This window comes from Chaetodon trifascialis, chromosome 16 (assembly GCF_039877785.1).
Source record: "Chaetodon trifascialis isolate fChaTrf1 chromosome 16, fChaTrf1.hap1, whole genome shotgun sequence".
Classification (NCBI taxonomy): domain Eukaryota; kingdom Metazoa; phylum Chordata; class Actinopteri; order Chaetodontiformes; family Chaetodontidae; genus Chaetodon; species Chaetodon trifascialis.
In genome coordinates this window covers 11,881,571-11,896,317 of record NC_092071.1, presented here as the reverse complement: position 1 = coordinate 11,896,317, position 14,747 = coordinate 11,881,571, and the positions used below count along the sequence as shown (strand labels likewise).

General features: G+C 41.5%; 2 protein-coding genes across 2 annotated transcripts in view; both read right to left on the bottom strand.

The window, feature by feature from the left end:
• Positions 1–1,430: 1,430 nt before the first annotated feature.
• trim47 (tripartite motif containing 47) lies at positions 1,431–8,703 on the bottom strand. The gene is made up of 8 exons (XM_070983771.1): positions 8,446–8,703; positions 7,882–8,093; positions 5,623–5,668; positions 5,346–5,441; positions 4,877–5,101; positions 4,484–4,506; positions 4,265–4,386; positions 1,431–3,626 (listed from the first exon to the last, which is right to left on the bottom strand). The coding sequence occupies exons 1-8, from the start codon at positions 8,626–8,628 to the stop codon at positions 3,097–3,099; spliced, it is 1,437 nt and encodes a 478-aa protein (XP_070839872.1). The 5' UTR covers positions 8,629–8,703; the 3' UTR covers positions 1,431–3,096.
• Positions 8,704–9,203: 500 nt separating this feature from the next.
• The window catches only part of frem2a (FRAS1 related extracellular matrix 2a), a 57,193-nt gene continuing 51,649 nt past the window's right edge, over positions 9,204–14,747 (bottom strand). The window contains exons 17-24 of the mRNA XM_070983807.1: positions 13,618–13,810; positions 13,380–13,505; positions 13,112–13,239; positions 12,894–13,028; positions 12,670–12,796; positions 12,406–12,593; positions 12,162–12,308; positions 9,204–11,918 (exon numbers count right to left, since the gene is read on the bottom strand). Coding sequence (XP_070839908.1) covers positions 11,370–11,918; positions 12,162–12,308; positions 12,406–12,593; positions 12,670–12,796; positions 12,894–13,028; positions 13,112–13,239; positions 13,380–13,505; positions 13,618–13,810 — 1,593 coding nt within the window. The 3' untranslated portion in view covers positions 9,204–11,369. The remainder of the gene's footprint in view (positions 11,919–12,161; positions 12,309–12,405; positions 12,594–12,669; positions 12,797–12,893; positions 13,029–13,111; positions 13,240–13,379; positions 13,506–13,617; positions 13,811–14,747) is intronic.

The window sequence follows — 14,747 nt, the reverse complement described above, 5'->3', positions numbered from 1 at the left end:
CTTACACGCTGTGGAAAGTGGAAAAACAATGGGAAGTGGACTGAATCAGCTTGTTATGCCCTGTCATTTAAAATATGAGTTACTCCCAAAAAACTCAAAGATCACTGATGTCTTTAGCCGTTAACAACTGGAAGTCAAATGTAAATGTCATTTTAGAGACAGAAAAAAAAGCAACAAACTGAATATTTGAAATGGGATACATTAATTTAATATATGAATGACAATGAAACAATATTTAGTTTTGAAGAGCTACATTTTCTTGTGCTTGTGTGGGTATACACTTATATACATATACAAATATTTCAAATTAAATAATATATATATCTTTAGTAGTAATGAAAAGCACTTTTATTGTGCAATTTTGCATCATTTTCTTTGGTCATTTTGTTTATAAAACCAATGTTTTATTAAAAAAAGGACTTCCTCCTGTAACACCATGTTTACTATTTTCCAGAATTAATACTAACACTTATCTTAAAGGTATTAAATATTCCTGCAAAAATCAGATATTAGCCTCTTCCTTTGAAACCTGTCAAAATCAGTATCTATCTTTACAAACTCCTCACTTGACACCAATGAGTCATAAAAGACTGGCGTTCATAATCTGTTGCATAAGGTCACATTAGCAGCCATCACAATGTGTGCTCATGATAATGCTGACCTGTTTTCATGGCGTGCGCTGAGAGAGGTCCCAGGTGTTGTCCTCTGCACTGCACAGCACCAGGCTGCAGCATATATGAACAGTTTTGAGTCAGCATATCATTCATGTTCATGTATTTGCGTCACATTGTATAGTGAACTACTTATAAGGCCTTTCATTAAAACTACATCTGCAAGAGATGCGACGGGAAAAAAAAAGTCACTACTGAGTCATTAGTAAAGCAGGAGGAGGACATGGAGAGCACTGTGTTTTCTCACCTCCCCCTTAAATGTTCTGGCAGTATGAAAACTGAATCAGCAACACCAAACAGTCTCAGATGGTTAAGTGAGGATGGTGGACCAGAATAGCAAACAGGGAGCAACAGCCTTCCTGAGAAATCTCTTACTGAAGGCAGCAGCCTGGTCACTGCAAAGAGTCCGTCCCTTCAGGGGCTTCAGACAGGAGTTTTGGATGGAAATTAAGGAAGTTGCACATATAAAAAGGTCAAAAACTTTGCTATTCAGGTGTTAAAAATCAGACCATCTATCAGGCAGTACAACAGTGGAAAAAGTTCAGTATTTTGATGCAGCAAAATGCCAAAAAAACAGGTCCAATTTCAATAATTCAAGTGTTAAATCTCTCATAACCAGCTGACAGTGTCCTGATATCAGAAATAAGTCAAACAAATAAGCAAAGAGGGGCAATAACACTGAACAACATGGGTACAGCAAGTCCACTGTTGAGGCTTCAAGACAAATAAAACACAAGTTGTTTTTTTTTTTCATTTTTTAATCTCATTGTAAAGTCTGAGAAACACGAAGCACATTCAGAGGAGGTGAAAGGGCCACAGACAGGGACTACCGAAATTATCTTTTTACGTCACACTTATGACAGGCAGCCCAAAAACTGATAAGCTGAATACATTAATGAAATTCAGGAATGGAAAGTATTTAAATGTATTAAATGAGGTATACAACTTTAGACAAAACATTTATCAGCAAATACTCAAGAGTCAAAAAGCACAGACGTTTCCAGTCTAAACGTGAACGCCGTGGACGTCTAAGATCGTCTGAAAAAGAAAAAAAAAAAAAAAAAGCCACTGCACGACCCTGTAAGACGCCAAACATCCACGCACAGGTCAATAAAAGCACTGTGGAAAACTGCACAAGCAAAAATAAAAATCCAAGGATTATAATCTCAAATAAAAAGGCTTAAAGCACAAATTTATGAAGGAAAAAAATATATACATATAATTGTTCAGATACATTTTTACATAAAAAAAACAGGATTGAAATAAAACTCAGACTGGATGAGTTGGATAATACATCTAAAAAGGACCAACCTGCAGCACCGAGACCAAGTCAACAAAACAGCTAGTGATTAATAATCTAAAGCAGGATTATTTAATGGGGGTGGGGGGGTGGGATCTGTAAGTTTTCATTTTAGTCGAGTCCACCAGGCTCTTGGCTGAGAACCCTGACAGATGTTGGAATGGCATCAAAAGTAAAACACGTCTACAGGTTCACTCGTTAAGTGGCAACGATTGTTGGGCCGTGGCTGATAAACTTCACTTGCTGTTAGAATATTTGACAACCGTTCGCTGTCTTACACCTGCTTGTTTTCAGGCCGACTGAAATCATTTTTAAAATACCTTCAGTATCACTGCTCAAATAAAACAAGCTGCAAAATGTGACTGGAATATACACAGAAATTTGCAAGTCCACAGCTGTCAACAATGTACAGAATAAAACAGGATACACATAAAGAGGCTAATAACAAAAATGTCTGTGCTGACGTCAACATCCACAGGACAGACAACCCCGGCCAGTCGAAACATTATCTGAGAGCTGAAAGTCCCACACTAGCTGGCCAATTTGAGTCAAATCTTTCCGATAACTGTCAGCTCTGATCTTCAGTCTAGAATTAATGAGGAAGTCGTAACGATCAACAGCTATCAATGTGATAACTATGTCATGTGTCCTTCAAGTTCTACCCAACAAGGCAACAACACTGACTCTGGCTGACAAAAACCTAGTTTATGTACAGTAGTATGGCATAGCGGTTGCTAATAGGATAAGAGCTGTACATGCTCTGATCAACAAGAGCATCTGAATCCCAGCAGACACAGTGATATAGACAGCAAAGCACCTCTCCAAGCCCCCCAGCCACAGTGGTCAGGGGCATAAGCCTACAGTGTGTGTCTAGGTAGAACGATACCAAATTTCAAATGTTCAACCTCAGAAGGAGAAAAATGAAGCTCTTCACCTGGTAATTCTAGTTCAGAGTGACCCTATTTTTTTAAAAACACCAGTAAGACCAACAAGTAACAGCTCAAATGCATACAGTACATGGCTCCAAGGGTCAGATCACCCTGGCACTCCAGTCTGGTCTGAAATCTGAAAACACTGGCATATATGAGTTGCGAGAACTACATTTAAACGATCATCACAGCTGTCTCAGTAATAGTGGCATATCTGCAGCCTGCTGCCTGGATCATTCTTCCCTGGGCTGAAAAAAGGGTAGACAGGCTCTTCAAAGCAGGTGTCAAACATGTACAGTCTCTTCATTGTGACGGCGTCATAGAAGCTAAGACGCCCGTTGTCGTAATCCAGGTACACGCCGACCCGGGGCGAGTTCCAGTAGTCAGCGACGGGGATGCGCCCGTCCTCTTCGTTGGCATACAGCCTATCCTGCAGACACAGGCTCCAGTACCCCGCGGAGGGAGTGAGGCTGACAAAGCCCTTCCTGTTGCTGCACTCGGTGGTGACTCCCAGGTACCACACACCTTTGTCCTTCACATCCACCTCCCAGTAGTGCTGGCCGCTGGCGTACTGGGCTGTGGCGAGGACGCCACAGAAACGGGTGAAGCGGGCTGGCAGGTCGGGCTCTTGGTTGCGAACGCGGCCCTCCTCCACTTTTGTGTCAAAGTCTGAGATGAACAGGTTTGGGTGAGCGGTGTCTGGGTCTAAGGTGAGGTTCTGGGGCACTACACAGACAGATGGGGAGAGATTAGCTCGTATTGCTCTTACGTCAGGCTGAAGCTGGCAGTACATTCAGAGGATAATTAAAATAAAAAATAAAATAATTTCAATTTGACACATTTGCCCAAGAAATCTAGCAGATTTGTAAACCAGAGAGGACAGCAGGATTTGGTGACAGAGAAAGGCTCACCAGCCAACTTTTGTTAAAATGTAACACTGCCAGGGTTTGTACAAGAGTAAAATTCGACCAAAAGTTTCCAGACTGTTAAGGACTTATTATCATCACATTGAAATTGTTACAATAAATGCAATTGCAAAAAATAATGTTAAAAGAACTCCTTTATACCCACAGCAATCGATGAGTATTGTCACTCTGTTTATTTTACCAGCTGTTCATATTAAATTTGATTGTATCTTCTGACCGTGCTTATTTAATACCAGGCTGTCTGCTGCAATGACACGATATGAAGCAAAACGCTGTGCTGGGTTAAAAAGGGGTCAAAGATATATCAAAGATATATTGCAAAGGCAGAAATCTAAACTTTACACCTAAAATTTTTAGGAAAAACGAAGTCACATCCAACTGAGAGTACATTTGCTTTTGCTCACAGCACCACAATCAATGGCAGTTTTGAGAACTCACTGGTATGAAGCACGTGCATCATCTTCTTCCACATGATGAGCTGGAAGGGCCCTGAGAAGTCTGTAAATTCAGTCTGACAATTCACCTGCTCAAGAGACGAAAAAGGCTTGCAATGGATGACTCTGTGGAAGAAAAATGCAATGACAAGTTTTTAAAAGTCCTCTTTAGCTGGACTTCTAGGAGTCCATATAAAAAAAAAAAAGACTGTAAGCGACTTACTCATTGAACGTCTCTGCAAGGCTCTGTTGGAAGAACAAAAGCATAATTTGATTACTAATGAAGGCACCTCATATCTTTCTCAGGAGAGTTTTGTTTGGTGGTTTTGAAGTGTAATTCAAACACTAACAAGTTTTATAACGTGTTTTTGAAGCTCTGGTTTATGCCAATAGAGTCTGAAAGAAGTGCACCTCCCACTATAAATGTTCCCATCACCATTTCAGGGATATATTTTGAAAGAATATATCAATTCAGTCCACTACTTTTACATAACCCTTCCTGCGCAGTGACAGAAACAGTCATCCATACGTATCTACTGTGTAGCTCAAGTACAGGCACGATGATTTAAGAGGTAAATCAGCTCTGTGAATCAGATGGATTCTCTGTTAGACTGACCTCAAAGCTAGTTTTCCCGCTGATGTGATTGTGGATATTAGCTATAGCTTTGTCCACAGCTGCCGCCTCAGTCTCCACAATCTTCAAGTTGTCGTCTATTACAGCCATGGTGGCCACTTCCTCAGCATCCAGGCTCTCAAGCAGGGAGTCTCTCTCATCTAGCAAGAACTGGACCAAGGCCCCGACGTCAGCCTCAATCTTCTCCTTGAGTCTCTGTTTCTTCAACTGGAGGACAGAGAGGTTCAGAGGATTAGGAAGAAGGATTTGATAAGAGGCAATGGCATGCTTGTTCAGTGCTAATATTTCAGAGCAATGTGTACCCTAATGTTTACAGATCAAGGACTTAATGACGCAGGGAAGTCAGATGGCTGTAAACAGACACTTTAACTTGGCCTGAGAACATGTAAATGTCACCAAAAAAAATAACATTTTCTTGGTCATAATTCAAATAAAAAGGTCCATTCCATACCCTGACTTCACTTTTGGTGCGTTCATCAACTGTTATAACTTTTACACACTGTGACTTCTGCCAGTTGAGCTCCATTAGCCTCAGTTTCAACTCCATCTGTAACACACATGTACATGAAGACAGATGCACATGGGAAAACAGGTCATAATGAATCATGATATCTCAGAAAAAAAAGCAAATATTATAGCTGCAGTGACTAAGACGTGAGGCAAAGGACACATTAATCTCTTGGACAAATGTAGAGCGGGAGACTAAATACACAGAAGATAAGCTGTACCTTCATATCATTCACAACCTCTGGCACGGGTGCCACGTCATGGTGTCTGAAATGACAAAACAAATGATGCAGTTAGTGGTTTGCAGAGGAATGCGTCACGCCACCTCAAAACACTCACACTACATTCATTATTTACCAAACCGCACTTTGTGTGTCCTTGAAGTCGGACAACCAGTGCAATCCCTTCCTTGTAAAAACATCTGAAAGGTAGATTTTTTAAAAGCTGCAGTTGTTGGTGTATTACCGCCACCAACTGTGGATCAAAAAATATATATAGAAAAGTATGAAACCAGCAACAGGATGTGATTTGCGTCACACATGATTGAGGATACACATGCACAATACAAATTAGAGACCTACTCATATCAAAACACAGCTCCAGCTGACTAAAACATGTGCCCTGTTGCTTTGCAATTAATTCACTCTTGACATTTGCTTGAACTCCTCTATTGCCAAAGTGAATCTGTGCAGTGGTATGAAATATCTCGCTACTGTTTGCTCTGTTTACCTTCACCACATTCTTCACCCAGTCACAGACCGCCACAGTGGCTGGCTGGGATAGTAATGGAATGCAGTCAAGACACATTTCTTACACAGAGAAAGACAGTCAATAACAGTGTACATTACAATTTCAAATGGGTTGAAGTCTAATTCCAGTAATTTCAACAGCTCAACTCTGAATAATTTTAACAAAGAAAAATATCTAGACTGCAGTAGTTTCCCATTTCCAATACAAATGGCAGTAAAAGGCAAGATTTATACACTGCCTGCTCTGCACCCACACAAAGTTAGTTTACGCTGTCAGTGATTCTGGCGCCTGTGCTGTGTGACAGTCTGGCTCTGGACAAGTGATTTACACAGTAGATATGTTTGCTGTAGCACACAAAAAACACATTACAGCAATCTGAAGGCAAAGTGTGGCGATATACTTAAGAGGCCAACAGACGGATAAAAGTTGGTGCATTGCAAAAAGTGAAGGACACGACATCAAGGACATAAAATTTGAAGAAGCGCGCAATATGCCGCACAAGGCAAGATAAATGTCAGTGAGAAAATTAAGTAGCAATTCCAAAGGGTGGCTGATATATCACCAAAAAAACCCTGCAAGAGTGAAAATGATACGGCTGTTTGTGCTGTAAAATAGATGTAAACAAAATGGATGTGAACAAATCAAGAGCAAAGATAATGCTGGTGGTACAACAGTAATGTTTATGTTCATGTTAAAGCTGTGGCCTGATGGGGAGGGTTCAACAATATTCTGTCTATTAGTAAATTCACTGTAGTGGAATTTTCCATCTATGTCCATGTCACTTTGTCATTGGTGCATTTTTCTCAGCATGTATCTCACCCCTCCCTCATACCCTCTTATACCCATGTGGGTCCTCCTTTGAAGACAGCAGTGACTGTTCTAGTGTACTGTACTATCACTGTACCTTCTGTACCCACGGCTGTGCCGCTAAACTTTACTAAATGTATCATCATTGCCTGAATCTTCATTTCCTACAACACTCACAGTGGCATCTGTGACATTTAAGTTTGTGATGTCACTAGAAGTGATAAAGAGGCGCATTCAACCCTCTCCAAATCCAATATATGCATCAACAGCTGCTCGCCCTGCTGTTGCTGATTTGTAATGGGACGAAACAAATTACATCTGAAATGGTGTAATGAAGCAAAAACAAACAAGTGATTTAGGCAATACAAGATAAAATGATGGAATAGCACATTGCTGATAAACTCTGGTATCTCTTCCTCAGAACAGCGATGGCATATGGGAGGACAAAAACACTCTGGCAAAGTGATTAGACTTCGATCATGTTATCTCATTAACGTTTGAGTGTGGGAATTCGCGTGAAAAAGATCAAATAGACAGCATTAGTGTTTTTTTCCCATATCACTCACAATAATCTGGTTTGCTGCAAAGAATCAAAATGGCAACTTGGCTGCACATTGAGAAATCTAGAAATGGTAAAGTCCCAGTGTTCATCCATCTGGTTTCTGTTAAATGCTGGGAATATCTGCACAATGCATGTAAATACAGCTAAATGCGGCATGTTATGGGTTTGGGTTCTCCTACCAGTCTGATGTATGCATTTGTACAGATTAATTCACCTGACGATGTCTACACTGGCACCCTGAGCTGGGCAACCTCAGTGACAAATAATTAGTTGACCTAATTCTTAACAAAAAGTGATGAATTTGCAAGACAAAGCAAACCTACAAGAGCGTTCATAATTCTATACAAAAAAAGTAACTAACCTGTGTGTTCTAGATTCCCTGCATACCACACAGATGGGCCTCTTATCAGTCTGACAGTACAATTTAAGCTCTTCTCCATGTTGTTCACACTTTCCATCCACCTTAACGGGCTTCGATTGAGTTGGACAAGACCCCAGACACTCCAGATCGTCCAGTTTTGCCACCAGGTTCTGCACCAGGTAGTTTTGAGTGAAGCTCCTCTTGTTGAACACCTGAGAGAACGAAGACAGACGGCTGAGAGAGACGCAGAAATGCGGCTGTTACCTAGCATTGGTTCACGTACAGGTACGTTTTTATTCATTCTGCGTTAATGTCCCTCATGAACAGCTAAAGCACAAACGAAGCTAAGTGACCTGCTCATGAGCGTTAGCTAAAGCCAGCTAAGTTATCATGGCAACGGTAGCCTCAAAATGCACTGCGTAGCTAATGTCATTTTTCAACGACCATCCGTCAACCAGCTACTCTTAATTCACTCGACTGGAAGCAACACTGTCTCAAGTATGCCACGATATTTTGGGGGAATAAAAACAAGGTAGAAAATACGGATAACCTGTGGAAACTTACCGTTCGGCATTGTGGGCACTGGTACCCGTAGTCAGCGCCATTTTCATCCCAGTGCATGGAAATGCAAAACCGGCAGAAATTATGCCCACATTTCAGGATAACGGGGTCCTTGAAGAAATCCAAACAAATTGCACATGTGAGCTCTTTCCTCAGGTCGTCTCCAGCTGCTCCAGCAGTAGCCATGTTTACAGGCCAAACGCAGCAGCACAACACTGCTGCTTCAGGAAGTGAAGGAAGCGGCAGGGCGGAAGCGGGCTCATTTGTGGTGCGTCATATTTCGTCTTAACCAATCAGATTCCTCTCCGCCTCTCTCTGGCTTAAAAAAAAGCAAAGTTTTTATCCTAAGGGCATCTCCTTAAATGTCTGATAAGATCAGTGGAATGATACTACATGGTGTAGGCTGTATAATGTATTTCATTTATGCATAATTGCCTCTTTCTTTCACTCTCCCCTCCACACCAAATGATTATTAGGATTTTCCTTTGAATTGAATTTTAAAATATGTGTGCTTATGTGAGGAATACACATAGAACAGAGCTGTTTTTCACTTGGGCACAAGTCCAAGTCAGGTCGTCTGTGCTTGAGGGCAAGTTTTAAACCAATTGTAAGATTCCCAGGTCTCTGAATGCTGACCATTAAAATGTATGAACTGTTTTCTACATAGCTGAGAGACCTTTCAATAGGTAAAAGAATCTAGTGCATGCATCAAATCTCTACACTTTCTCTGCATGAATGTTGAGTAAATCAACAACAACCAGTAAGCAACAATATTTATTCTTAAATACATATACATAAAAACCCATTCATAAAAAGACACAAACTGAATATCAAGTTTGATTGTTTGTGCTAAAATTGTCATATACATGGGGATAACTGGCTGTGGTGTATACATTACATTGCATAGCTTGGATTGGCATGTGAGGGATGTGACTCAAAAAGTGCATTTGATGTCAGATATGGTGTTATTTCCAAATTTGTCAGGGCCAAAAAAAAAAGAAGAAAAAAGAAATATATATCCCAGCCAAGATTTCAGCAGGCTTTTAGTTGTATAAACCATCACGTCCATCGCTGACTCACACCTGAGGTGATTTCCGGTTCATGTCCATCACATCAGCTGGCCCCAATAAATGTTGGAAATAATTATACAGTGATGACTGACAACACCATAATAAGACAAATATTTAGGAACACTGATCTCAGCATGTCGTATATCCATAGCAGAGTAAGACACAGGTTTAACAACACATGTAAACAAGAAATTTCACCAGTGATAATAACAAAACGATGAGAAAGCAGATTATATCAAATGCCTCAAACATTTTTCATGGTGACATACTGATTTGTAAGCAGCTATTTTGTTTGCATCCTTTGTTCGAAAACATGACTCAGAACACTGAAATCCCACACAGCACTAGTGACAAATAAAGCTTACAGGAACATAATGTGAGAAGAATAGGGGTCAACTCATTGGATATGGATACAGTATTTGCATGTTCACAGCACCACACTTATTAGCAGTGTAACACAGAAGTGAAAAGTGGCTCTGTAGAGATTCTCTTCAGTCATCAGTAGTAAATTGTGTTACAACACATGGTTCATTCTCTGTAAAAGAAATAACTCCTGAGATGAGTGTCTTTATACATATGTACCTTAACCAGTGTTATTAAAAAACAAAACAAAACAAAAAAAACATTATGCAACATTATGCCTTAAGAATTAATGTACAAATATGACAATATCACAGAAACACACAGGGGAGCAACAGCACTGTGAGGATGAATAGCAGTACACATTGTGGTAATGTAGCAAAGTAAATAACCGAGTTTACAAAAATTCAAACAATATTAGAAAAAAAAAAGTGGGAACAACCTAACTCAGCAGCAACAGATATGCTCACTACAGCTAGGAAAACATTCTGCATCATACAGCAAACAAAATAAAGCAGACACGGTGAATGAGTAGAACAATTTGCTGGTTAATTAACAGAAACTCTGACAGAAGTGGTATTCATCTCCTGTAGTCTGACAAGAGAGCTCTGCACGGTTAGTTCACAAACAAGAGACAAGAGGTGGTGTCTTGTGTTTTATTACACGTTGTGTAATCCAGAATGACCGTCCCGCCAAATATTTCAGGACAAAATTGTTGGCCTAAAGGCACACTTCATCTCAGAATGAATATTAATCTACATTACGCAGCACATTCTTAAATGTTTTGTGGCCAAACACGTTGACTATAGGGTCAATTTTTGTAATAGGTCCAGTATGTTCCTAATGATATTATCCTAGCAATGGATGGACAGTAAGATTATGGTGGAAATACTGGACTTTTGCATCCATAATGCAATTGATAAAATCCTAAACTATTTGTAATATACTGCACAGCGTGTGTGCAGAAAGTACCAGGGCTCGCAGACTTCAATGAAGTTTTGACTGACACAGGCAGGTTGATAACATCCAAGTGCTCTTTTTGAGGTGAGCTATAGTCAGTATGAACACTGACACCATCTAGTCCCTTTAACCCGACATCCACCTGCAGCACTAAATCTCTGACTTGGCCTGCGTGACACTAGCTTTATGAAAAAAGTGCTCTCCGTGACTGGCACTGTCCTGAAGGGATATAGCTGCTGCAGGCACTTTAACACCATAAAGCCAGTAAGAGAGAAAGGAAATACCATGCTACTAGCAGCACAAGTTGGAATGTTAAGTGAAGACAGTGTTGTTGATCAAGGTACATAATGGATCGCATACTGTAGAAATCCCCCCCCCCCCGCTAACAAGCACACACACCCGATAACGCATGTGACCAATCTCAGATTTTTGGTGTTATGAAAGTAATTTAATACCAGTTAAAAAAAAATCAAAAATTCTACAAAAGCCCCCACATCTCCACCCCTTTGTCCATCTGTCCATCCATGCATCCGTTGCTCAGACCTCTGAGCTGTTGTGGCAGTCTTGCATCCTCACCACCAACATCGGCTCTGTACTGACAGACCCTTTCACCACCTCCTGCACCCCCTCCCTCCATCCCTCCTTCCCATCCTTCTGTCTGGATCTCAGCACCAGTATAATGGTGACAATAATGAGGACAGTGAGCAGCAGCCCCACCAGTGCCCCCACAACAGTCACCAGACCCTCCTCTTCTCCTTCCGCGTTCAGCTCGCTAGGTTCCAGCCCATCAGCAAACAACTCATTTGACCCCACAGCCCGACGCTTGGTGCGGTCCAAAGCAAGGTGCATGATATTGGTACCACGGTTGTTGTCTGCTCCGATATCCTCAGCGACCTCTGGGACTTCATCGCCAGCTGACCTCCTGGAGCGATGACCTTTGCCACTTGACGGGGTCAAGGCAAGATCGCTGCTTGCGGAAGCCAAGGAGTGATACTCGAGGCTGCGCTTCCCAATGCCTCTGTTTGCATTCTCTTTGGAGCGGACTGTGTAAATGGTGTGAATGTACCACTCACGTCCTGCAGCAACCTGAGGAAAACAAAAAATTATGAATATCTTATAATTACATTCAATTTATCTTGCAAAAATAAATATTCATTTTTGATAAGATGGGACCTCTGGGTGCTAAACTGACTCATTATTAGACTTTTAGACAATAGTGTAGTAAAGCTTCTTGAAGCTTTATACCTTGCATGACAGTTACTTACTGCTATAGCCGTTGGATCAAAATAAACTGTCACTGGCTATGAGAAGTAGTAAGATGTAGAATACCTGGAACATAGCTGTAGAGTCCAACCTAAAGCCATCAGACCCCGGCTGTCTGACCAGGGACATGGCTGATGGATCATCTAATGCCAGGACAGCATTAAAACCGACATCACCAAACGCACGTGCCTGAGTCTCCGGCTGAGCCTTGTCCTGGTAAAGTGCATTAGGAAAAAAGGAAGTAAAGAAATTAGTGTTTGCATCTCACTGCACAGTGAAACTGCGCCATTAAAAACCTGAATGTACTCACAAGAATCTTGAATCTATAAAGCAATGATGGAGAGTCAGCCAGGCAGCCAAATTCAAACTTAGTCGGGTTGTACTTTGGTACATATCCATCAGCACCGGTGCAGAGGAACACCTTCTCTATGCTACAGAAGAAAGAGTCTCCCAGGTTCTGCACAGGGTCCACCATCACACGGCCGTAGATTGTATCCCCTGAAATAAAGAAACATTTACAACAATAGTGCAGTGCACGGATGATAAAAGTCTTTTCTAGTAATAGAACACTTACCCTCAGAAAAGGCTACATCACTTTCCTGACCGAAACCCATGGAGCCATCAGAGAGCCACAAGCTCCTCTTGGACAGCAAGAACATCTGAGTGTTCAGACTGAACTCCACCGCCACTGGGTCACTCACCTACAGGAGGATGCATAATGAGGTAGCGACAGTGAAAGAAAGAAAATCCTCAGATAACAAAGAAACACAAAGTTATTGGATCTTAAGGTTGGCTTACTTGCTGGAATCTGATGTCTAGATCGAAGGTGACCGGTTCCCTGGGACTGCAGACAGGTGGAATGGTGTATTCCATATTCTGGGCTGTTGTACAGGGGATCAGCTTCACCGTGTAGGTCCCTGAGTAGTCTCTCACCTGTAGAGAGTGGAGGGGACAGATACTCAAGCGTCAGCTGCTCGAGTGCACCGCCATAAGAAGCTTCATGCGGTCATACTTACCGCAAAGTCAGAGGTGAAGGTCCACTGCTGGACTGGCTGGTTGTAGGTGGGCTCACTCCTCACTAAGGTGAGGTTGAAGGTCAGGCCAGGGTGGTCCACACTCATGACCATGGATGACATGGAGGTTGCTGATGATGTTGAGAGGGGGAGAAGTTGACAAAATCAAATGTGATGCCAATTTAAGTAAACACTCAAGCACTATGTCTGTATGTTCAGCGGTGGTGCTACTATTGAGGAATAGTACAACAGATGTGGTTATTAATCTCACCAGCTGTCTTTATTCTGCCTCCAGAATGAGACTCCACAAACAGGCCCCTGTAACGAGCCTTGGTGCGGAAGTTGACCACCAAACGTCCCTGTTCATTGATCCGCATGCTTGTCGGATACAACGCACCTGACAAATACATACACACACTTGTTTTTAACACCTTGCTATCACATCCATGCATTGTCCTGTTCGTACTGAGCCTACCGCAGGAACATCTCCCACAGTTGTAGGAACTTACCCTGCAGCTCGGCCTGCGGGGGGCTGCCAATGCCATCCTTCCAGAGAATGGCCGTGTCATATACGAACGTGAGGCGCAGCTCTGACTGCAGGTCAAAGTGCTGCCAGCCGCCGGTTCCCACGGGGGAGTGGAACACATACGATACATAGAGGGGCACACGGAGGGTCACATAGGACTGGACCAGGTTAAGCACCTGTGAGGAAGGAAATAGTTGCAATATTAGGCTCATAATGTTAGAGAGTAAAATTCATCATTGACAAAGCACACTGTGCATTTACTTGATATCACGGTTGAAGCTGTAAGCAAGAAATCCTCCTTAGGTAATGCAAGAACTGTATTATCCTTTTAGATTAAGGGGTGATCGTAGGTCGATAAGCTAAAATAAGTACTGAGGAGATGTAACAGATGAAGACATTGTTCTCCTCCACAAGGTGCTTGAACTCTTTCACTCCTACACAGTGCTGTCAAAGATACAGAAAAGTCTTCTTGTGTTGTACACATGCAACCACAGTGGGCAGTGATGTGGGCTTGTGTTGTTCTTTTCTATCTTGGATTTCTTTTTTAAGTTTCCAAATATTTCAAAACTTGATTCTCGTGTCAATCATTATTGAGGCACAAGTATGATCTCTAAAATATAATCATGCACATACTTAGATTTTGTGAGCTAAAAAAACAGCTATTCTGGCCAATGCCTTGTTTTCGTGAATAATATTCTATATGACTAGAAGTCCATATTATAGTTTTTTACATCTGCTAGCTCATGTTTCTCTATACCGAGTCCCCTTTTTCAAAACTCTTCCAACAGTCAGAAGTCAGCGTGGACTTAACTGTGCATCACTTTCGTTGCTTTCACACAAAATGCATTCAGTGACTTTGTGTTTGAAATGTGTTTTGAAATTTCATTTCAAATTTCATGAGCTGTTTTCTCACCCAAACTTTATCACCACTGAAACTATAGTATGTGCATGTACTGTACACTCCATTTTGCACATGTCTGCATGCAACTGTCAAGTTGGGCTGCAATTTGTTACATTCTGATACACCAGAATCTAAAAAATGAAAGTGCACAAACTCCTACTTGGGACCTAAAACACTGAGTTCCTATTTTCATTCTTTGATGACCTCTATGG